The sequence below is a fragment of the Eretmochelys imbricata genome, chromosome 1 (genome assembly GCF_965152235.1).
Source record: "Eretmochelys imbricata isolate rEreImb1 chromosome 1, rEreImb1.hap1, whole genome shotgun sequence".
Taxonomy (NCBI): Eukaryota; Metazoa; Chordata; order Testudines; family Cheloniidae; genus Eretmochelys; species Eretmochelys imbricata.
The window spans coordinates 262,347,679-262,373,254 of NC_135572.1; the positions used below are offsets into that span (position 1 = coordinate 262,347,679).

Consider the following 25,576-nt stretch of genomic DNA (forward strand, 5'->3'; position numbering starts at 1 on the left):
GAGTTATAGAGCTTGGTATTAAATATTTTAACCTAATCATATAATATGCAAGGTGAATGTTGACCTCAGAAAGTGACACACAAAATTGCTCTGATATTTGTCTCCACTAACTGAGTAGGACTAAAACAACTACGTCATTTAAATGAAACATTTAATTTTTTTCTCTTTTTGTCTTAAGTGTAAGAAGAAAAAGTAAAACTCCTTTGTTGCTATCTATGTACATTTATAAGTCTCACTGTAATGTGTTACTGTATTTACCAGTGTGCAGATAAAACAGTCTGGGCTCTCCTGTTTGACGTTTTATGGCTTCTTTGTGAATGGTATCCCTAAAAATGTAGATAACTTTCAGTAAAGGTTACCACTTAAACCAATCTGTGTGCTAACAAAGACAGACCAAAGGTTCCAAAACAGCTTCTGATACAGCAACGTTGTGTACTGATATGATAGTCACATAAAGCCAAATCAGATCTTAAAATGACCATAGTTCCAACATTCTGTAAAGGTTTCAGAGTAGCAGCCGTGTTAGTCTGTATTCGCAAAAAGAAAAGGAGTACTTGTGGCACCTTAGAGACCTTAGAGAGTCTCTAAGGTGCCACTAGTACTCCTTTCTTTTTGCAACATTCTGTAAAGCTACTTCTACAGAAAAATTCTGCCACCTTGTTCTCAAAATTCTTCACTTGCAGTCCATGCTGGGACAGGAGACTCCGCACTGAAGAGTTTTCTCTTGTTCTCCGCAGTGCTGCTCCTTAGTTGAGACAAGAAATCCCAACTGCACAAAGAAAAGCACAACTGACCCAAATATGTAAATAAACAAAGCATTTATCTGGCCTGTGCTCCAGCAGAGCACTTTAGCTTCACATTATCCCAATGCCTGCCTCTAGCACACAACCCCGCTGTTTTATTCAGTTCTTCTTTTACTCCAGTCTTTCCAACTGTAGCACACAGAGTAGCATGTATGTACATTCTTTGCTGTTCGGTCAACAGGGAAACAATAAAAACAGATCAGAAAGGATTCAATAGCTAGAAGGTTTAACGCTTCACGTACACTTGAAATTCAACCTGAAGAAATGCCAACTAGTATATTTGGGGAAAACAAATCTAAAACCTAGCTCGTCAATGGGAGAGGGACACGAGCAGGAATGCTCAGAGACTATGGGGAATAGTCAACAGCAAAATAGGTATAAGCTTGCTACATGTGTAAAGGGCTTGTATCACCATTCATACCACTAGTGGAAATACCCAGGGGAGAGGCCCTGTGGAGAAGAAAACTCCACAAGGCTCTCCTGGTGGAGTTTCCTCCATTCCACAAGGGAAGCAAAGCTACCCCCAACCCATCTCCAGGATAAGCAGTTGTTCTGTCCCCTGAACCTAACAGATTGAGTGAGATTTGCAGAAAGCAATTACCTCCTATGGATTCTGTCTGCATGGAGTACTTGTGCCTTTGCACTAGCTCTGGGGCCCCTGGCGCTCCTTAGCAGGGCTCCCAAAGGAGCCACATTACCAGGGCTTTTCCTGCCTGTTGCAGCTCTGGGGACACCCTTAATAGGGGCTTTTGATGCTGAGAAGCAAGCTCCAGAAAAACTATTATGCAGCCCAGAGTTGTAAAATAGGTAATACAGCCATGATGCCTACAAGAATTCAGACAGCTACTGATGACTAGGTTGAGCAGCAGTTGTGGACAGCTGATTTTATTTATTTATTTAAAAACCACCACCACCACTCAAATGATTTCGAACCTTCAAGTTGAGCACACAGCAAGCCTATGTACCAGCCTTAGCTTATGACTGTTAACCTTCTCTTCTCTCCTCCAGTCCTCCCATTATTTATCACACTCATTGGTTGCAACTTGTCTTAAATTAGATTGTAATCTCTTTGGAGCAGGAACCATGCCTTCCTGTGTGTTGTGCCTCTAGCACAGTCAGGTCCTGACTCTCACTGAGGCCTCTGGGCATCACTGCAATACAAATAATAAACAGTTATAATAAATGTTATCTGTTCTGCATAGTCTCCAACCTTTTCCCTGTGTAGCTCCTCACCATATGCAAAGATCTGCATAGGTTCCTAGGGATTGTTTTACAGAGGAGATTGTTCTCTGCATGTCAGGGAAGATCTTCATGTGGAAATCTCTCTGTATCTAGGGATCAGCCTGTGACTAGCTGGGCCAATATATTTTGGGCTGCTTACACAAAGGCATAAAGTCCCAAAACAGGAAGGTAAAAATCCCTTTTTAAATGTCTCTAATGAAACCACTTTTAGAGTATTACTGTGAATTCAATTCTGAGCAGCAGAAAGAAGAAACACACAGAAAAGCAAGGATTTGCAGGTCAGGCTTATGAGGGAAGACTCTAAGAGTAAGAGAGCTAGGGGCTAAATCATGGCCTTGGAGTGTCTGCAGTGGACCCCCGATGGAGGACTATAGCTTGGGTGACTCCTGAAGAGGAATGCCCCCCATAGGCATTTGCCCAACTCTTGACCATCTCCAGGAGTGGAGTCCATGACTGCACATCATCAGGCGCAGGAGGAACCTAATACAGATGGCTATATATTCTTAACAGAAACAGAAACAAGAAATTTAGATTTTTATTTTAAATTAAAACTCAGTTTCAGAATATTGCAAAATCGAGCCTAATTTGAGAATTACTGATTTTATGCATGTCCACAATTTTCAACTGTTCCTTGTTTTGTACGAAAATCTTATGAGATGCCCACTGAGCCTGCCCAGAAATGACATTTCAGTTGCTTATAACCTTTTATTTTAAAAATTCTCCGTTAGTGACCACAAATTTAAGAGACCACACCCTCCACAAGGATGTCCATAGCAAGCTTCAAACTTTAACTCTGTTCAGAAAAGTAGTAATTAGAACAATGAGTTTATGAGCCATGGTGATTTAGTGACTCCCAATCAAGGAACACCTCCTTTTGTCATTTCAGTCCTGCTCACGATAGAGGTTCCCTAGACATGAACCCATCTCAGAGAATAACCCCTTGTGCCACTGGGACTTAGCATCATGTTAAAGAGCTTGAAATCCCATTTACGTCCATTTCTTTTGGCTGGGGAGAGTGGAAGTTTTGAAGGTTTCAAACTGGTTAATTCTTGGTTTGGCTTGATGCCTGCCTTTCCTCCCTGAGTAAACTTTATATTTTCTCAGGAGGGTCTAATGCTTACTGATGTGTGCTTTAAAAAAAGTGATCACTGGTAGTCAAATGCCAGCCTCTTTACAAAAATGTGGAAGGGAAAGAGGAAGTAGTATACTTATGACTCCTTTCCTGTTTGATAGTTTATCCTTTATCTAAAAGGTACCAAGGGAGGTGCTGATGGTTGTGAAATCCCATCATCATTTTAAGATTTATGAGGGAGCATAGTCTAAAATGAAGGCCTTATCTACACGAGAAAATTGCACCTATTTAACTTCAATTGCTTTTCAAACAGATTTAGTTAAACTGGTGCAACCTGCGTGGACCTTCTTATTTAGGTTTAAGAGTGGCTCATTTTGGTTTACCTTCAGTTGATTTTTAGTCAACAAGCTAAACAGAAGTAAGTCTGATTTAAGTCAAAATAAGTCAAGAGAGCTTTTTGGACAAATTTAACTGCATCTGTTTAAAATCACTACTTAAGCTAAACTGGTGCTACTGTCTTACGTACTGTCAAAGTCAGATTCAAGACTCACTGAATTTATCAGACCACTCTGTTTATTAGCAAAGCGCTTTGCCAATGCACCCACATATATGTGAGCCTCCTGCAAAAGCTCAAGCTAACTTATTTATACAGAAGCCAAAGCCAATTTAACATAGGAGACAAAAGGAAGCAGAAACTGACAAATATACATACATATCCTATTTGCATACTAACGTTTACCAATCTCCTAGCTCAGTAGGAGCTCTAAGTTAATTAGTTTGAGGACCCATTGTTTCACACTCCTTAATGTTTCTCTTCCTGACAACTATATTTCAACAAACTCTTCAAGCAGCATTTCTTTTATAATTTCAATATAATTCATTCTACTTTCACAGTACACAAGACTTAAATTTGGCTTTACTTACAAAGGCTCATGAAGCAGGTACTTGAAATGCTATAAACACAATTCAGAGGATAGGAGCAGGAGTTGGCAGGGAAAGATGTGCTTGAGGGATTGGTGGTTATGAGTCCATTTAATTTTAGTGTGGATAAAGCTCTGAAGCTGCGCAAAGCATTTTAACTTTTCCATTGCGATTGTTTCTTTGTATGGAGTTTTTCCTGCTAAGTTAATACCTAATGTTGTGTGAATGTATGTTTGCACCTTGTATTGTGTTGCTCACCTCACCTGGTTTATGGGGAGATTAATTTACACATAATTTTCACTCATGTTTGACATCTCTGGCTTTCTGACCTAGCATTCTTCCAACACTGCAGAAATAGTGCCACATTACTTTCTATCAGTACCCTGGATTGTGAGGAGAGATGCTTAAAACATTGCTCAAAATGTCATTATACTATCATCCATGGCATAAAGGAGACCACAATAAGTACCAGGTCTGTCACTAACCAAAGAGGGATATTCAACCACCAAAACAAAACTTTCCTTTGAATTCCCCTTTTCTTTCCTCTTTATTTCAGTCTTCTTTTCCTGCAGAGAAATTTGGTAAAATGTGACACAGTACAGAACTTTTGTGCCTCAGTTTTAGGCACATTCAATATGGCACTCAGCAATAAAGTAAAATATAGCAGCCAGACCTTTATCTGGGGTGGATGAACTGGTACAGAAAAGACAAAAACTAATCCAAATTTTCATCCAAACTTCAAACTGACCCTTTTGATATTTCAAAAATGTTAGTTACAGATGTTTTATCATTTTTTTCACCCCTCTGCACTCCCTGTTTACAGCTATCTGAGAGAACCAGAAGTGCTGAAACAGCAAAGATAAGCCTGTTCTCATGAGCTTTGCAGACCAAAGAGATGTAACGTTTGAATACACTGTACTTTGAGGTGGATATACAAGCTAAATTTTCTGAGGTTTACCCATCATTGCTGTACTTTTTATAACTTTGTAAATTATCCCACGCTTGCTTTGCCTCACCCCTGTCTCTTTTGCTTGCTGCAAGACCAATAAAAGCTGTGTCTCTTTATAAACAGAAAGTCAGCCTGGCCAGTCTCCTAGGGAAAACTTGCTGCTCCTGCTGTCAACAGTCCCAGGTTGTAGATAACTTCCTGCAAGTGAATTTTTTTGGAGAAAAAGAGAGGAAGGTTACTTACTGGTAACTGTTGTTTAAGAGTTATTCTGTGCATTCATATTTAAGGGATTGGTACCCCTGGTGATAAGCTCACAGAACCACTATTAGTGGGTATCTAACAAGCAGTACCATCCAAGATGGAAGTTGGGCTGAGAAGTTGTGAGATGAACAGAGGCTGAAGCATTGAATTCCAAAACCTCAGCATTTGAACCGGAGGTTAAGTCTAAGGGGTAGTGCTTAATGAAGGTGGGAATTAAACTTCAAGTCTTTGCTCTGCAAGTCTCACCAATGGGCCTAAAGACAGGCCACAGAAGTGTCCATAGCTCTAGTGGTGTAAGCCTCAATTCTTGTTGGTAAGGGATCCTAGATACAGAATAGCACAACCAAATGCACAAAATAATCTATTTGGCTAATCTGTGAGTGGAGATCTCTGCATTTTACATTTCTCCCCATACACCACAAACAACCTACTGGACTTTTGGGAGGGCTTGTATCTCTTTAGATAAAAACAAATACATTCTTCACATCTAAGATGCGGAGACAGGTCTCCTCGAGGTGTGAGTGCAAGGTTGGGAAGAAGACCAGGAGGGAGATAGAGTGATTAATATGAAAGTCCATCACACTTTAGGAATACATTTTGGGTTGGCATGTGTCAAGGTTCCTTCCTCACTCTGAACTCTAGGGTACAGATGTGGGGACCTGCATGAAAACCCCCCTAAGCTTATTTTTACCAGCTTAGGTTAAAACTTCCCCAAGGTACAAACTATTTTACCTTTTGTCCCTGGACTTTATTGCTGCCACCACCAAGCGTCTAACAAATATATAACAGGGAAAGAGCCCGCTTGGAAACGTCTTTCCCCCCCAAATCCTCCCAAACCCTACACCCCCTTTCCTGGGGAAGGCTTGATAAAAATCCTCACCAATTTGCATAGGTGAACACAGACTGAAACCTTTGGATCTTAAGAACTAGGAAAAAGCAATTAGGTTCTTAAAAGAAGAATTTTAATTGAAGAAAACGTAAAAGAATCACCTCTGTAAAATCAGGATGGTAAATACCTTACAGGGTAATCAGATTCAAAACATAGAGAATCCCTCTAGGCAAAACCTTAAGTTACAAAAAGACACAAAAAACGGAATATACATTCCATTCAGCACAACTTATTTTATCAACCATTTAAACAAAACAGAATCTAACGCATATCTAACTAGATTGCTTATTAACCCTTTACAGGAGTTCTGACCTGCATTCCTGCTCTGGGAAAAGCAACACACAGACCGAGAGAGCCTTTGTTTCTCCCCCCCTCCAGCTTTGAAAGTATCTTGTCTCCACATTGGTCATTTTGGTCAGGTGCCAGCGAGATTATCCTAGTTTCTTAACCCTTTACAGGTGAAAGGGTTTTTCCTCTGGCCAGGAGGGATTTAAAGGTGTTTACCCTTCCCTTTACGTTTATGACAGCATGTAAGAACACTTGGCTCTTAGGGTAACACCACCATCAGAGCTTGCAACTCACTGATGCTCCTGGCAGCAATGATAACTATAAAGAAAGTTGTGTGAGACAGGTAATCCAAAGAGCAATCCACAGGAAGCTCAAAGGATGGCTCCATAAACTTTGTTAGCAGCAAATTCAAGTCCCAAGCAGGAATAGGCTTATAAGGGGAAAAGCATGGATAAAATCTTTAAAGCTGTATGAAACTGTAGAGTGGGGAAAAAACAGCAGACAGGTAAAAATATGCAGAAAATGCACACGGAGGAATTTTCAGGGATGCTATGGACAGGCCAGCTTCTTTGCAATATAATAATAAAAATCAACGGGAATAGGCAAGAATTCTGGAGCAACCCCTTTAGCCACTGTCCAAGCTGTCTTCCATTTGATGGTACTTTGGAGTTTACAATTGATCTGACACTGCTACTATTCAGTCCAGTCTTTTCCCCAAAGAAGTCAACAAGTGTTTTGCTGTGGCAAGCCCTGACGTTCTGGAGGAAGATTTCATGAGACGCTATCAGATGCATTGCTGAAGATGAGTCAAGACATGTTCTAGCCACTAATTTTATAATTAGATTTTTTAAAAACTAGTCAATTTTGCTGTTCTTTATCAGCTCATTCTGCTTATGGCTGGATTGTAACTACTGGATTGTACCTGGCCTGGACAGAAGTTGCCAAGTGCCTTCCTCCCAATTCTTTTTTTTTTTTTTTTTTTTGCGGGGGGTGGAGGCAGGGCTGGCAGGTGGGGGCAGACACAGGGATGTTAATGCTCAGGTTTAGCAATACTGGTGGTAACGCTGCAGAGACGGATGGAGCCTGGGATGCTCTAGATCTAGCAGGGCCCAGTGTGAAGTCATGGATGCCGGGCCCTCCTCTCCCACTCAGCATCCCCACAGCGTCAGAGAGCGATGAGTGGCCAGCACTGGGCGAGGAGCTGACGCCCCAAAGCAGCCACAGGCCATCGCCCCCTACGCAGCAGCAAAGGCTGCCCACGTGATTTCCCCTGGATTCCCACCGTCATAGGCAGAAGCCTTGTGCTCTAACCTAAGGCTTGTATTCAGAACGCGTGCGCGGAACCAGGGCGAGCACCGAATCGTCGATCCAGCTGGGCAGACTCGAGCCTTTCCTTCAGCGTGCACGCTCGGAAGTGCGCAGATCCTGCGGCGAGCGCCGAATCATCGCCCCTCAACGTTACCGTTGGTGCGGAGAGCTGGGCGGGGCCCGCTCCCATGAACACCTAGGGGCGGGGCCGGGCAGCGCTGGGGCGGGAAGGGGGCCGGGCTCTCAGGGAGCGAGGTGGTGCTTCACCAACCAAAACAACAACAAGCCCCAGCAGCCCCCGCGCCGCCGCCAACACCGAGGGGGCAGAGCGGAGCCCGAGGGGGGAGCGCGGAGCCGCCGCCGCCATGAAGCTCCGGGTCCGGCTGCATAAGCGGACGGCCCCGCTCGAGATGCAGGGGGCGGAGCCAACGCTGGGGGAGCTGCGCGCGCAGCTGTGCCAGGCCCTGCTGCCCACTTGGGGCTACAGGTAACGCCGGGGGCGCGGTCACTCCTAGGCCGGCGGGTAACACCCGGCTACGACCGCGCAGCGCAGGGGGGAGGGGCCGTGCCCCTGACCCAGCCATCTTGCCCCGGGCTGCGGGGAACTTGCTGCCCCCAAGGGCGGGCAGTGCTGGGGGGCGGGCGGGGCTTCCCCATAGGTGCCCGGTGCTGCTGGACACCGCGCTCCCTCCCCCCCACCCCGGGCAGCGTCCCGATGGCCAGGGTGACCGTTGAGGCCGCGGGCGCCCGGCCCGGCTGCAGCGTTTCCAGGCCTCGGGTTTTTACCCCGAGTCTCCCGGTAGCTCTTGGCTCCCGTAGAGCCCGCGGGGGCGCTGGGCCGCTGCTGGCGGCACAATCGCGTTTCTAGCCCGCCTGGCCGCGGAGAAAAGCCCGGCAAGAGGCGCAGCGCGTGCCAAGGGCACGAGCCCGCGCAGCGGCCGGGCCCCCCCGAACGGCTCAGGCACGCGCATGGTTCTGGGGGCCCCTGGCTGTGGCCAGGCCTCGGGCCGCAGCTACCCTAGCTGGGGTCCCGCCGTTCCTCGGCTGAGGCATGGGCCGGGAGATGGCCCCGCTGCTGCGCCCGAGCTGCGGGCACTAGGACTGGTACGTGATCCAGAGCTGTCACTTCCGAACCGTTCACCAAAAAAAAAATCAGGTGGTAGAAGTAAAAGAGGATAAAACGCCCGGTGTTTATTCGGTGGACTCATCGCTTTCGGTTTTATTTATCCCTCACCACAAAAATGGAAATAAAATGAAAGAGGCTGTAGGGAGTTTGCTACACAAAATGATGTTGGAGAATTTTGCTTCCGGAGTCATGATTGTATAAATAGAAAAGTGAAAGTTATTCTCAAACACCCCACTGAAATGCTCAACTCAGGTCTGATGGTACAACATTTATGGACCAAAATTGAACCTTTCTTCTGTGTGACACAAACTAGAATTTGTCTTTTGAGTATGGCTGTGTAGCCTTCTTCTAGAGGGGGCTCTGTGTTTCAGCAATCACAAAAAGATTTGTGTGCGAAAGGCTTGTGATTTTGTTTAAAGGAGAATAAATGCTATTAAGTGATTTTTTAAAATAAAAAATGAGCTGCTTCAGCAGGCTAAGGGCAATAAAATATTTGCATTAATGTTTTTGTGTGTGTGTGTATTTTATATTCATTCTGAAGGATCCCAGAGCGCTTCACAAGCGGTATATATGTATGCTAGAGGGGAACTTGTCCTAAGACATCCGGACAAACCATTAATCTTATTAAAATGTCATGGAATCTTTGCTGTCTCTGGGAAGACCTTATTTTTCAAGGACTTGCCCAAAGACCCTCACATTGAGCAAGCTAAAGGATATTTGCATAGAAATATTTTCAAGAATTAACTATTTTAAATATACTCTGCCCCAGTGATTCATTTAAAATCTTTGCCCTGCAGCTGCTGAAGCTGGTGTTAGTTTTGAGGGCAATTGGCTGCTTCCCAGAATGTATTTATAAGGTACATTGTAGACAGAGGCAGTTACCTGTTTTTCAGAGATGGAGGCTTAAACCTATCCAAGATTTCTAGGTTCTGTGATTTAGTTAGTTAAAACAAACATAACACAAAGAGAGAAAGGTAGAAAAAAATCCCTTTAACCTGTATCTTGGTTTTATACTGTGTCCATCATTTATTTTCCCAGTGCTTCTTTGGGCATGTGACTAATAAGACCGGTACTTAGGTTTAACAAAACCATTTAATAATCATACCATACATTTGTGTAATCTGAATGTATGACTTAAACTGATCCCACCAGACATGGCCTTGGAGTTTTTTCTCTTTCTTTGCAGTTCTCATACCCAGTTTGCAATAACATTGAACAACAAAGATGCCCTCACTGGAGACCATGAGACCTTGGCTTCATATGGGATAGTTTCTGGAGATATGATATGTTTGTTACTGGACGAGACCAATGAAGCACCCATATTACCCCCATCCTTATCTTCACCTCCTCCCTCACTGCAGAATAATCACAAACTGTTCACCTTGACCACCAGCCACAGTCAGGCCAGCAGTTCAGAAACAGAAAGGCAGAATGGGCCATGTGAAGACCATAAAGCTCAGACTGATGCTCAGAAGAGCGATAATATGGTAAGTACTTAAGGACTGAGATACACGGATCAGGAAATAAGAGGAGGCAGCACACTGATGCTGGTTGCTAGACTGTATAGTAGGGAGCGTCCTTGAAGTATTATGGTTCTAAGTGCTTACCTGGTGTTTGGTCAATCACTTATCTGTCTAGTACTGTCTCTATTTATAAGTTATTAAGCCTTATCCATGCCAGAGATGTTAAGGTGTTTCAAACTCCATTTGAGTCCTTTACATATCTCTAGATTTTTGCTAATCAGATTTCTGCAGAAACCACACACCCTTTTCAAGGGAGCTAGGAGTGAGTTCTTCTCCCACCTCCACAGCCTCCCTTTAAAAAGCCACTTCTGATACTTGCCACAAGAGTATGTGTTTGTTCCCCCTCCTCCTCCCCTAAGCCCTCAACCGAGCCAGTGTGAAATAATGTCCACTGGAGGAGAGAGCAGTTTTGTAATCAGTTGAAATAATGTCCATGGTTTAAAGAGTTTGTCATGAAGTAAGAATATTCTGCAGGAACAGTTCCCTTTTAAGAAATGTGTCACTTTAGGGTTGGTTCCAACACATGAAACTATATTTTTTAAACACACACAATCCTAAAACACAGAATTCTAGAGCATCTTGTTACAGTCTTTGTGCCCACCAATGTGAAAACTTGAAAAATAAATCGTAATATAAAGAAAGGGGTGAGGGAGGAAATTCTAGAAAAAGTAAAATGTGGGAGAAAATACTGTTCCACCTTTGTGGGAAGCACTGCCCCTACACTTTACTCTTAAAAGACAAGCTCCTCATTTCAGAAAAGTTTGGACATAGTAATCATTTAGTTGTAGTTATTTCATGTGTCTAAGATAAAATTTCTTCCCTCCCTTCCAGTAGGCTTTCCTCCCAAAATTTAGGAAAAGGTGGAGAGCAACTTTTCATGTACTCCTTTATATGCCACAAAACTAAAGAAGTGTAAAAATTTGAAAAACAGTTTAAATTGCTTCTTTTGAATTTTATCTCAGGCAGTTTTGAGGGGGCATTTAATCGTACTATATGTTATATAATCTGAATGTCTGACTTTAAGGGTATCTTAGTAGAAGGGAAAGTGTGGAGAAGTCCTTTATGGTTTTTGAGGGGGATGCTCTTTTGAGAATTAGATCTAAGGGGCTGGGAATAATTTCATTTACAAAGAAACTTGGGCATTCTGGACCAGTCTTAGTCTTGTCATTTTTGGTCAGCTGCCTTGAATTTTGACAAATGGTGATGCCATACTGTGTAGAGTTGTGCCCCTGTAGCCTGCTCTAAGAATCTTCATGGTGCTTTAATACATTATTTATTTGTAGTACAGTAGTGCGTATAAGCCCATTGTATGTACAACATCTATCACACATAATAGACTCTGATCTGAAGAGTCTGTATTACAAATAGACAAAACAGACAAAAGTAGTAGTAGTATTCCCATTTTACATAGGCACAGAGATTAAGTGATTTGGTGAAGATCACACAGAAAGTCTATGGGAGAGCCAAGAATTGAATCAACTCCAGTGCCCTAACCCCAAGACATTCTATCTCTTGGAGGTTGCTTTGTGTTGTAGTGCAAGAAAGCCCCTCTTACATTTGAGAAAAGTTGTCATTCAAAAGTAGTATCCTTCTAAGCGCCGCATGGCAATTCTGAGTGACTGACCAGTCTGTACCCCCAAATCAGAGCTTCACAATATAGTTGAAAGAAGACTGAAAGGGCTAGCAGGATTATCAATTTAATCCATGTAGGATTAAGTTTCTGAATGCCACCTTGTTTTTATTACTTTCCCTTTAAGGCAGGATCCAGCCTAGAGTTTGCTTCTGGGCTAGTCCCAGATGACGTCGATCTGGAAGAAGGTACAGGTTCTTATCCTTCTGAGCCAATGCTGTGCAGTGAAGCTGTGGATGGAGAAGTGCCACACTCCTTGGAGACCCTCTACCATTCTGCTGAATGTGCCCGTGCCAACGATGCCTTGATAGTTCTGGTACATCTTCTCATGATGGAGACAGGTTATGTACCGCAGGTAAATGCAAAACTGGAAGAGAAGCCTCCCACTTAGTAGGAGAAAAATTGGAATATCTAGAATATTGTTCATGTGTCTGTGCTTATAGATCTACTGTTGATGATTTACATCCCTCTCAGTAGCATGGGCAGCTGAAGTACCAGCTTCCCTAGTTTATCTTGCCAACATGCCTTAATGATGAAAGAGTGGTACAATCTCTAAGAGTGGGACAGTAGTCCAGTCTACATATCTAGTCAATCCTTGGCCTCCCTGCTTAAGTGAGAGGATGTTAGCTACTCATTTTTGGCTATGCAGGGATAATGTTTAAATTCAGTTCCTAGAGTGGAGAATGTATGCATTTATATCATTCTGTATTCAGTTATCAATAACTTTGTGTACTCCACCTTTGCCTCTCTTGGCATTCACAAAGGAAAAATATGCCTTTCATACCAGCATTGTGTATTGACAGCCTGCCTTCTAATTTGGAATAATTGAGTTCCTTTTATATATATGGGAACAGGATTTGTGACAATGGATGTCTTTGTTACAATCTCCCCCTCGCCCCCCATATTTGACAGTTTCATTGGTGTTCACCTCAGATGATAGTTACTGTGGCTAAGAAGTCCATATATCTGCACGAGATGAGCATTTTTCCTCACCCCTTGGCTATTAGTTGTAGGATGCACTAGTCAGCCACTGTGAGCTATGTCTCTTCAGCTCAGCCAGAAGTCTTGGGAGTAGTAACTGAGGCTGCAGCACAAAATTGTGAGGAAACAAATGGAGTGAAGCACACAGATACTATAGTAATGAGAGCCGTATAGAAAAGACCATGAGGAAATTAATAATTCTGTCTTTAGAACAGGGTTTGAATAATGTACAGTAAATCAGGCCTGAGGCCATGTATTGTTCAGTGAGGGGAAAATAATATTGAATAGCTGCTTGTTCAGTGAGTACTGTCCATCCTATGCAGTGAATGAGGCAGGGCTCCTGTTGAAAATATAGTATATGATCATGCAATTAAAGATTGTATCATCATGCATATGTACGAGGGGGCCCAGTTAAGGTTGCACAGGCCTCTTAATTCTAGCATTCCCTAACTTTTGGGTGCTTGACTTTGTAACCTTAATGTTCTTTTAACAGTGTTTTTGTGTATGTGTGTTAAATATATATAGTCAAACCAGTAATATATATAATAAACATGGATTCATGAAGACAAAGGCACCCGGCTTCATTGGGAGAGAGGTGAAAATTGTCCCAACAGCCTTTCTTAAAACATTCTTAATATTAATTTTCTGCAGCCTGTGGCATGTACTGCATATATAGTGAATTGTGGTATAAAGGTTTTATTGATATGAGTTTAAGATGACTTGTGTATTCATAAGCGGTGAAGCTAGCGGTATGTTAATGTGGCCATCCCAAGTTTATGCTGATAAAACCTTTATGCCACATTACACCACTAAGTAGTGTGTCTCTGTAGAGCAGACATATTAATTATTCTGTCACACACACATCTGTTGGGATTTGAGTAGCTGTTAATATTTTAATTTAGTTCTTCTCAGCCTTGGTTGGATTGCTCAGGAATACAGTGTTGTTTCTTTTCATTTACTGTCAGGGAACTGAAGCAAAGGCAGTATCTATGCCTGAGAAATGGAGAAGTGGAGGTGTTTATAAACTGCAGTACACTCATCCCCTCTGTGAAGATGGCTCTGCTGCTCTGACCTGTGTGCCTTTGGGAGATCTTATTGTCATTAATGGTAACTGTGCCAGGCATTAGAAATGTCTCTGGGATCTGACTTTTTTTACCCCTTATACTCTATATATTGTCATATGATGCTACTTCATCCTTTTCCCCTCTGGAATCTCTCTCCCTTCCTTCCCCCTTTCTCTTCGTGGTGCTACATCACAGCTACCATTCTTCCAGCAAGGGAAGATGGGACTAGATTTCCTTTGAATCTTTAGCTTCTTAATCAGTTGAGCAAGAAAAGGTGCTCCCTCCTGGTTCTGAATGTGCTTGACTCCTTCTTGCCTGGGTGGCGATCCCAGGTCTCCCACCTATCGATACAGAGCAAAACCCAATGGCTACTGAGCCAGCTCAAGTGTTCACTTTTAATTAGCATGTTGGCAAACTTGTCTGTTCCTTCTTTCGACTCATAGGAACTTGTGAAGTACAATACAAGGTGTTAAAATAGACCGAATGGGTTTAGCAGTATTTATGTTTTTGTATTACATGCTATTTGTAAAGGTCACAGACAAGTTCCAGACTTATTTATTTTGATGATTCAGCAAGCAGTCACTTTAGCAACATCCCTAAGCTTCTTTCCACATTTTCAGTTCATCAGAACTATTCATTCCAGAAAATTAGTGCCATTACTTTCTCTTAAAATGATTTCCAGGTTATTTGGAGTATTTTTTGTCCTAATTTACTCATCATTTTGGACACTTCCACAGTTTGCAGGGGCAGTGTTATTTCTGGGCTTGATTCTAACCTCAGATACAGAAATGTGCACTTCAGTGGAAAGTACATATACATTTAAAAAAAAATCCATGACCGCATGCATAAGCACTTAGGCTCTCTCAGGATATGTGACGAAGCATGTCTCACTGTCCAGGATTTAAATCTAATCCTTTGGCCAAGTCAGGAGAATTGCTTACTTGAATTTATGATGGAGAGGGGCAGTGCACTGACTACTTCGTGTACAAGAGCGTTCATCTAGTGAACAGGAGCAATGACTCCTTGCTACAGTTTGATTTCTTCCATGAACTTGTTAGAAATAATGGATCATGGTATATCACTGCCATCTCTTACCTTTGTTATGACTATTTCAACTGAAAAACTGCTGTAGGTAACTGATCTTTCTCTCTTCTATGCTACTTTGCATGTATTCATTTTTGGGGAGGTAAAATGGGTTTAGATATCTGCTTGTCAAAATTGTATGTTTTCAGTTCCTCTCCTCAGTAAGGAGACTGGGGGAAGGAAAACTAAACTATTTCCAAGGATAAGGTAATGAGATGGTCTTTGTAGTCTCTCACCATGTTCATTTCTTTCTTTCTTTCGCTTTTGCAGCAACATTAAAAATCAACAACGAGATTAAAAGTGTGAAGAGACTGCAGCTGTTGCCAACATCCTTCATTTGCTTTCAGGAATCAGGTATTTAGAATGCGGCTCTTTAGAAAACAGCCAGCCTGAAAAGTGAGGGAGCACTAACATAGACAGCAAACGTTTGACAGAGAGGCCCAAGATGCCAAAGGTGGTGATAAAAGAAGGTGGGTGACCACCAGTTCATGAAGCAGCTAGCCATGAGGAAAAAGGAATACAGAAGTGTGGCCACTAAGTAGAATTTTGCTGTTAAGATTACTTGAATTTCCTAGATTAGCTATGTAAGTGAAGAACCTTGAGAGGCCATCGGGCCTCTTCTGCATTATATCCCTTTTTCATGGGGCTTCTAACTAAATATATGGATGTATATAGGTGTTTCTAAGGTAGCAATGGTGAACCATTTAGAACTCGTTTTTGTTTTCTCTTTTTGTGGGAATTGGGGGTTCAGTGTGACTAATGTCAGCTCTGTCTTTGTGGCATTGTAATTATTGTAAATGTTGTTCTTGTTAGAAAGCGTGTGCTGACCACTTAGATGAGTCCAGGATGCCAAAATTAGGGAAACATCCAATGCAAAAGATCTGGATTTTACATTAGCACAGGTCTCACTCTGTTTTGTACTCTAAAGTACGCATGACTACTTTGTTGCCAGTAGCTGCATTTTATTGCACTGTATCCTGGGTAGCCCCAGATCCTTATATAACAAGACTTTATTGAAAAGGCTACAGAAGGATAGCTAAATAGTGAAGTGTAGCCAAGATCATAGCAGCACCATTTTGCTTTTGTTGCTGCAGTGAGAGAATGGGCAACCATTCCTGTCAGCCCCTCATCAGTCAGGTTAACAATTCAAGCATATGTGCCTGCTCTGTGGCTAAAATCTGGCAAAAGTGTTGAGTCTGTAAACAAATTTTATTTGAAAAGCTCTTGGTGTCTGTAAATACAAAAGGATAACATTTGGCTACTTGTGAATGTATGCTATGGACTTGGTCCATTACATTACTGTGGTGGCAACACTTCTTAATTACTGACCTGGTCGACCGGATTGTGATCTTCTAAGAAACTTCTAAGTCTTGATAGGACTGCGGAGTGGTTCTTTTTGTTTTTAAAACTGATCAAATATTTAAATGTCTGACTTTTGGCGATGATTTAAAGGAGAAAAATACGTAGTTACAAAGGAGTCTGTATCCAATCTCAGAAATACAAGGAACTCCCAGCTGAAGGCTGAAACTCCATCCTTTTCTCAAACTATTCTACTGGCTTATCACAGGTCTCTTAATGTCATATTTGCTGCCCTTTGTAGTCACAGCAGGAGGCCAAAGAGGGCTTTGTAGCATACCTAACGCAGAGGGTATCTGATCCTTGATTGAGGTTCCATCGCAGTACTATAATGGAAACAGTAATATATCCACCAGGATTCTAAGCTTTATTTCTTTCGCCCCACTATAGATTTGGCCAGGTTCCAGTGCCTGTCCTCTTATTCTGATCCACCCCAAATAAAATATTTTACTTTGTTGTTTCCTTCATATGAAAAATGAAAACTTTCATGAACTATAGAGTTCTGTTTGTACACAAAATGTAACCCATAAACCTCTCTGCCTTGTATGTTGTATAACAACTTGTTGAAGTTAAACTCTGTCTTCTTATTTCAATAGAAGAAAATGTTGGAGGGGTATACAAAGATCTTCAGAAACTATCCCGCCTCTTTAAAGACCAGCTGGTGTACCCTCTTCTGGCTGCTGCCCGACAAGGTAACATCAATAAAAGCAACTGGTATGTTATCAGTTGGGAACTATCCAAAGCCCTACATAGAAAGAGTCATGAATAACCTAAGTGCTGGCTACATAGGGAGTAAGAATAAATATTCCTAGTTCTAAAGATATTAAATTAGTAGTCATCTAATTTTAGAAATGTTAGTAAAACTGTTGAAAATCTGAAATTGCTTGTGTAGTTCAAATTAAATAGAGCATTTGGGTTTCACTTAATGGGCTCAAGATTTATGCCACTGCTGATACAGCTGGAAAGACTATTTCCAATGGTGATGATGACAAAGTAGCAACCAGGCTTAAAGTGCTGAATTCCTTGGCTGAAGTTCTGTGCTGTGTATTTGTTCCTTTTGTTAGGCTGGGAGAAAGCTGTGCAGTATTACATCTTTTGTGGGATGACATGTTTAATGGTTGGTTACTGAGATGATGTTGGAAGGAATGGTGTGAAGCAACCGAGCTTGGTGATTTGTGTGGCAATAGTAAAGCATAGTTTGTTTTTACAGGAATTGCCAGACTAAATCTCAGCCTCACAATCCAAAGACAAACTCAATGATAAATTCTTTCTATTGGAGTATTTTTTGAATTTTGTTGTGTTTTCATGGGATTAGAGGTTCTTTGTTGAAAGTGGTTTATGTGGATTACTGGAATTAGACAAATATTGCCTTTACCTTTCCAACCTCTTGCTCAGTTTTGTAGTCTGTGAAGCATGATTAGTTCCTTAGGGCATCTTAAGTTTGAGGGACAATAGTGTGGAGCATAGCCAGTGCTATATTCCTATTTTGTCCATTTCACATATGTGCGGAAAGTGTCTCTCTCCAATCTGTCATAGTAAGTCTCATCATAGCACTTTCAGAGTTAAGTAATGCAACTGAAAGCTCCATGGGAAATGACTTAAGGGAAAATGTTTCCAAACCAGGAAAGGACCCCTTGATGATGGGAATGACACTCAATTGTTGCAAATAATGCTGCTTTCTCCTCACCTCCCGTTCTAGCTCTGAACCTGCCAGATGTGTTTGGCTTGGTAGTCCTTCCTCTAGAACTGAAGCTACGGATTTTCCGACTTCTGGACATCCGTTCACTCCTCTCTCTGTCTGCTGTCTGCCGAGACCTCTACACAGCTTCCAATGACCAGCTTTTATGGAGATTTATATACCTGCGGGACTTCCGAGGTGATTTCCACATGCACCCTTTCTCCCTAATTGGGCTGCCACCTAAGGTCTCTTGTCAAATTCATTTTAAGAGGGGCTTCCTCAGCTACATCTGTTTCCTAAAAATGGAGAGTAAATTTATTAATTAATCATTATATTGACTAATTGTGTTGGCTAGTTGAAAGCATAATACTGGCAGATGCTTCCTTCGGTGATTCTTAGATTATGGGCAACTGATAATCTGCCAAACATTTGCTGGTGGTCCACAGAGAGCTGGCCCGTCGCCTGGTGCTGAGTCTCCTACTTTTCAGCTGTTTCTATAAAGACTCAGGCTCTTTATTGCAAAGATGGGGAGAGGAAGAAACCTTTGCCAGTGTCTCTCAAAAGAAGTTCTTTAGGAAACTAAGCAGTTATGGGTTGAGAGGCAAAGTGCTGTCACACAGACACTGGCAGACACTGACAGTATTTCTAGGGTTTCTGTAGTTGATGAATAGATACAGGAGCTTGAAATTTGGTGTGAAGCAGGGAGAATGAATAGATTGAATGGCTCCTGGCAGTACATCTTCTAGGAGTCCTAATGTTTAAGGATACTGACTCTTTATATACAAAGGTGCTTAGGGTCTGATCACCTACCTTATTTGTAAACCCCTGCAAAAACTATCTACTTATGCACCTCAGTATGAACGTGTTGGTTTTTTTTTTTAAAATGCTTATTAAATTTTGCCCCTTCACAGATCAAACTGCTAGGCCTCGCGACACAGACTGGAAAGAGGTATGTGGGTATTATATATGTTCTCTTTGGGATAAATCTCCATGGCTTGTTTAAGAATGAGCATAAGGCTTGGAGATTAAGTGGGAGCAGAGATTAGGTTCTAAAATGCCTGGAGCTGAGATCTTCATATGCACATCATGTTCAGCCCACACAGGAGAAAATGCATTGCATCACTCCTAGTACCCTCCTTGGCCAAATCCTGGAATAAATTTGAGGATCCTCTGCAGGGAGCTAGCTGTATGCAGTCCTTGGCAGGAAGGAGGGTTGCTGTTTTAGACATTGAGACTGGCAAGAGAGAATCTCAGCAGTGGTGCAGAACAGTGTAACTGAGTCTCAGATACCAGGGCCTGTTTGTAAACATTACTATCAATTCTGAAATGACCTCTTCAGCTAGAGAAGCACTAACCTCTAGTGATTAGAGCAAGAGACTAGGAGTTACTGACTTTTTATGACACATTGGACAAGTCACTTAACTGCTCATTATCTCAGTTTTCCTGTCTAAAATGTGTATAATGGCACAAACTTTACTTTTCACCCAAGGATCTTAAAATATGATTCATGTAATTGTAAGTAACGCTTTGTGGGGATAAGGAAAATTAGCCCTGTCTGTATTATATTGCATTTCTAAGGTGGCTTTTTGATGATTTTAGGCAAATATTTAGATCCCAAAACAGCCATAAACCACACAAAATTAAGTGCTAAATTTGTACTTGGTGTAATCTTGACAATTTCAGTGGAATTAAACCAGGGATAAATTTGGTCATAGAGGTTTAAAGTAAATCCAAGTAGTCAGTATTTTTGGGGTTCTAATTTGATGGGAATCCAAAAAGAGAGAAACCGACCAAGTCAGAGCCCTTTCCACAGAAAAGTCTGATGCTCAGAAGGATGGTCTGAGTCTGCTGAATCAGGACAGTCCTGCCGTGATTTGAATACGGGCAGCTGGATCATTAGTGTGCATATTGTAAATAACTGATAGAACATGCAGGGAGCTCTCCCTTGCCTTCTACGCCTGTAACAAGTGTGTGAAGGAAATCCAGTGTGGGTGAAGCTAGAACAATGAGCACCACTCAAAATTTAATCTCCATTTTTTCTTTTCTGTAGCTGTACAAGAAGAAACTAAAGCAGAAGAAAGAAAACCTGAGATGGAGGCACATGATGTTCCTGCCCCCACCTCCTCATCCCATTCCATTTCATCCCAGCCCATTCTATCCAAACCCCTTCCCTCCCAACCCATTCTCTCCTAACTCCATCTACCCTCCAATGATCATTGGTGGAGAATATGATGAGAGACCAACTCTTCCTTATGTTGGAGACCCAATTAACTCACTCATCCCTGGCCCAGGGGAGGCACCAGGCCGGTTTCCTCCATTCAAACCACATTTTGATCCAATTGGCTCTCTGCCAGGGCCAAATCCAACACTGCCAGGGCGAGCTGGTCCCAATGACAGATTTCCTGCCAGACCCAGCCGAGGCCGCACAATTGACATCCGCCGTTCATTCATCTGACTGCCACCTCTTCCTTTAATGAGTTTCTAAATTTTAGTTCCTGAGCTTGCTTTCTAACTGCAGGAGATTACATCAGGGCACTAACATCAACCTTCCCTTCTGATTATGGTGGGAATTCATGGGCACAAGGATATCTTGCCCACAAGGTATGGGTTCACTTAGTCTCTGTGGAAGTGATAATGCTGCACCACCTAGAATTCAGTGCTATTTCCAAAGGAGCTCTACGTTGAAAGTTTGTGCTACTGTGTTTTCCCCTCTCTAATCATCTGTGAAGTGCTTCTTAGAGAGCAGAAGGTTGTTGGCCTGATATTTGCTGCATCAGATAAAGAGCACTTTAAGCACAAATACTATGCTGGTCTGACTTCTTGTTATCTGAGTGATTGAATTAAGTGTTCGGGATATATGATGGCTTTTATAATCCACCTGGCTAAAAGCCTTTCTCAGTAAGGGAACCCTTCTTTTTCCACACTGTATAAGGTGCTAGAACTGGTGTTTACAGGACACATTTGAGTGTCTGAAGTGTTCTCTTCACTAAAAGAAAAGTACTTGTGGCACCTTAGATACTAACAAATTTCACAAGTATTCCTTTTCTTTTTGCGACGGCTACTAACTAACACGGCTGCTACTCTGAAACCTTTCTCTTCACTGTTTTTTTTTATTTTATTTTACTACTTAAAAAGCAGTTTTGGTGTAGGACTCAATGCACAAAGAATACAGGGCTAGGTTTCTTTACTGCAGAAATAATATCACAGAACAGTTCATCTTACAAACAGCTGAATAAAAACATGCTACAGTTCAATCCAAAAGTCTGAACAAAAGCACAAGCAAAATGCAATGACCTGCAGCAAAACTTAAAGTGCATCTGTCTCTCTCCTTCTTTAGACTGTTTGGTTTTGCATATAGTGAGTAAAGGCATTTTTGTGGGTTTAAAAACGGAGCAAAAACAAACCTTTCCCAGCTGGCTAAACTACCTAGTACAGTAAAATAGGGTGACCTTCCTAGCTGCAGTGAAGACAAGATTGCAGTAGGAAACCCTGAGTGACTTCCCACATAGACTGGTATGTGATCCCATTACTGCAATATCAAATGATATATCTTTCAGGTGAGTAACACATCTCAGCATGTGTTTTCAGCGCCATTAATACATTCCCATTTTAATTAAAGCAGCTAATGGGACCATAGCCAAAGCATCCTAACAGATAGATCATTCCATGAATGTACACCGTTATTGAGCCTGGGACTACCTCTGGCCTAGTTAAAAGAAGATGGCAGTAATTATAAAGGGGATCTTTACTAAAGAATATGTTTGTTTAATAAATTTTCCAGACTTTTTTGAGAATAGTTTTCAGTATCTCTGCAAGTCTGAATAGTGCTGATAACTCCATCACAGCTGCTATTTTACTGATATTTCCCTGTTCCAGGTTATAGTTGAGGCAAAGGAAATTAAGTCTGGCTTTTCCTGTCTTTCACTATCAAAGCAGCAGCTTCCTGTTAATTGTTATTACCTGTGTGATTTAAGGTCAGATTTTCAGTGGCACATCTGCCCATCTGGTTTGAAATCCTGACACTACTGAAGACAATGGGAGATTTGCCATTTATTTTAATGAGCCAGGATTTAATCCATTTTGCTGGATTAAATGGCACAAATGGCCCCTGCATTCTTTGTGCTCCTGCAGTTAATTGCTAGTGCAAATCTGCATTTGGATAGCTGAACACCTGACTAGGTATGTAGTAGCAGAATGTAGGGACACAATTTTCCCTTTAGAAAGCGAGGCTGCCCTTAATCTTTATTGTTTACTTGTAGTGGCTAGAATACCTCATTCCATTTTAGTTTTCCTCTAAGCAGAAATAGGTGTATGTTTAGGCCTCATAGCTAACAAATGATGATTGACATTCCATAGGTTATAACAGAAAAAAGGGAATTCAGGCTCTGTAGGTGTTGTGCCATGATGAGCACTTTAGAAATGTACCCATAATATTGCAAGCAACCACATGTGAGTTTAATGCATTGTTTGTTTTAAAATTATTTATTCTCTTACCTTGACCCGTTCACTAACTAGCTCTTAAAAAGCAGATATCCGGAAAAGAGATTTGTGTATGTGTTACACTGATAAGTTAATTTAGGGGGGACGGTTCCTGGCTTACAGTGTTGGAGCCTGAAGTGTATTTTTTCTACAGGCTTCTCCATGTTGCCTCCACCTGCCAGTGTGTCCCAATCCTACTCTGGAATGACTACGTCTAGGGCAGAGAGGGTATCTGTCCATATCCAATCTGTATCTGTTGTCTCTGTTTAGCATACTGCCACCAAAGGTGCCAATTGTGCTGGTGGTGGTTGTGATATGTATGCTTGTTCACAAGGAAGGGAATTGAAATGACCTGTTTATAAAATGAAGCTAGTCATTACCATTGCTCATGGCTCTCTCGTGCTGGATTTAAAACTGTGTGACCTAGAGCACAAGAATCTAACTTTTTTCCTGAGCCTTCCAATTCCAGAGAATTGTGTTTTATGTTTTTATAACCGAACATGAATGTATAATAAGAATGCAAACTTGCCATGGAAAAATGCATATGTAATTAGATACAAGGGAGAGGAACAGCTGAACATTGGCTTTGGGATGCCCACTTATCATGTCAGTCTTCCAGTTCTAAAAGAGGGCAATCCGGTCGCCACTCTTCATGCAATTCTCCAAAAGTGAAACCAAAGGAAATCAAAGATCTGGAGCCCCATATCTTTTACTCACAGCAATCCCCTATTTGCAGTACCTCTAGAGCTGCTGCTAATGGACACTCAGGAATGAGATGGCATAATGCAGTGGTCCTCAAACTATTGTACTGGTGACCCCTTTCACATAGCAAGCCTTTGAGTGCAAACCTCCCCGCCCCTTATAAATTAAAAACATTTGTTTATATATTTAACACCATTATAAATGCTGGAGGCAAAGCGGGGTTTGGGGTGGAGGCTGGCAGCTCATGCCCCCTATGTAATAACCCCCAGTTTGAGAACCCCTAGCATAATGGGTTTTCTTTCTTTTTTCACATTTAAGCTGACCGGAATGCAAAGCCTGACAATATCCAAATGGAGTGAGCAGGATACAGTAGGCAGCAGCACCGAGGCACTATCTATGGTGGATAAATGGAAGAAAAGAGAGCAATGGTTCCCAGGGCATGCTTACGGTTCTCTAATCCCTGGCATTACACAGGAATTTTAATTGCATTGGAATGTAAACCATATTAATTATCTTTCAGGTCCAGGTGCACTGGTTAGGCTGAGAAACTGTCTATTTACAAACATTTCTGCTGCTGTCATACACAAGAATATATTCACTTTTTTTTAATCTGTAGGCAAGGTGCATGAAAACAGAATTGCTGTGTGTTTGTAATTCATCAGTTCCTGTTCTTATAAGCTCTGCAAGTCCCTCTTTTCCCAGAAGCTTCCACATATGTCACTCATCTTCAGATTCTGGAGTGAGCCACCTGCCTTCCTCTCTGCTGTTTATCGTAACAGAATCTACTAGCAAACGCTACCCCAAGGACAGTATATTGTTTTCCCTGATATCCTGTCTGATGCTGTTACTTCCACAGTACCTAATTCTTGTGCTGCATACAGCATTATTGACTCTAGTTGAAGAATGAGCAGCAAACTAGTTAAGGAAACTATGTTGGTTGACCAAGCCAAAGGCCTAAAAGAATGTATAAGATAAGGTACATCCGCATCCTATTTCAATTTACTTCCTATTGCTTTTTCTGCTACACTCTTCCCTTTCAGCCCCTTGGCATATAAATTACACCCACTAAACCCCACTCTTGTGTGACTTTGAACAAGTTATTTAATTTCTCCATGCCTCAGTTTCCTATCTGTAAAATGGGGATAATACTCCCCTTTTCCCACCATCTCACTCTCTTGTCTATTTAGACTGTCAACTCTTTGTGATGAGGACTGTCTCTTGCTATTGATTGGAGACTTTCAGTAGCGCCTCAGATTTAGGAGCACAAGTGGCATTGACTTCAATGGAATTTGCGGTTTTAAAAGCAATAGGTGCTTTTGCAAATCTCCCCAAGCACAAGGGTAGCCCTGACGGTGGGTTGGGGCTCCTAGGTGCAACTGGAATATTAATAATAAACTTAGAACATAACCCTCTTACCTCTAACCTGTAAACTTGGCTGCCTGCAACTGACAGCACTTCTGACTTGTCAGACCTCTTGTGTGGCATGAAATTGAAATGTTGTTCGGGAGCTAGAGCACTGACTGAACATGAATTACCAAGTAAAATTGATTGTGGCTGTTGAGACACACTGCAGCCCTTGTTTTTTGTGAGGGGGGTAGTTAGGCGTTCCAGTTTGTTTGCTTGCAGCTTGTAAGATGACATTTGGGAGCACAAAGCTAAATGCCTCAATGAGCAGGTCTGTCTCTTATACTGTCAATGGATTTGTTACTTCACATTGTACATGGCAATTCTGCAAGCATAACAATTCCTATAATCCAGTTCTATTCTATTCTCATAAACTGTGTGCCAGTAACCCTGACACCTTTGCTATTACAGCAGCACCAGCTGAGCAGTTCAGACAAAGATGTAAATTTTTAACTTGGATTGTTTAAAATCAAAACAACCATCTTCTCGTAGTGCCATAAGGTCGTTACTGTCTTGCTGTAACTACCCTTCCTCACCCCTGCTCTGGTCAGAACCGCTGCATGTGCTGTTAGAAACATACGTTAAGTAGGGTTTAAACATACTGTTTTGCTAAAGAGACTGATTTTCAAGAAAAGACATGGCCAGCTGAAGCTCAGTCCTACAGTATGAAACATTTCAGCAGAGAGCAACTCTTAGGCCTTGTCTACCCTAGAAAGGGTTTGCCAGTAGAGCTAGCTATCTTGCGAAACCTGTCCGGGGAGAGGCGGTTTACGCTGGCAAGAGTGTTTGTCCTGGTATAGCTTATTCTGGTTCGCTA

The 25,576-nt window shown here is 41.9% G+C and overlaps 1 protein-coding gene and 1 long non-coding RNA gene across 2 annotated transcripts; one reads left to right on the forward strand and one right to left on the reverse strand.

Moving 5' to 3' along the window:
• Positions 1–1,672: 1,672 nt before the first annotated feature.
• Positions 1,673–7,907, reverse strand: LOC144271662 (uncharacterized). Its single transcript, XR_013347393.1, has 3 exons — positions 6,450–7,907; positions 5,055–5,185; positions 1,673–1,954 (listed from the first exon to the last, which is right to left on the reverse strand). It is a non-coding gene; the product is annotated as an uncharacterized LOC144271662 (long non-coding RNA).
• Positions 7,908–8,000: 93 nt separating this feature from the next.
• Positions 8,001–20,974, forward strand: FBXO7 (F-box protein 7). The gene is made up of 9 exons (XM_077829122.1): positions 8,001–8,220; positions 10,046–10,346; positions 12,140–12,367; positions 13,959–14,100; positions 15,411–15,494; positions 17,093–17,188; positions 18,196–18,372; positions 19,086–19,123; positions 20,225–20,974. The coding sequence occupies exons 1-9, from the start codon at positions 8,099–8,101 to the stop codon at positions 20,627–20,629; spliced, it is 1,593 nt and encodes a 530-aa protein (XP_077685248.1). The 5' UTR covers positions 8,001–8,098; the 3' UTR covers positions 20,630–20,974.
• Positions 20,975–25,576: the final 4,602 nt, after the last annotated feature.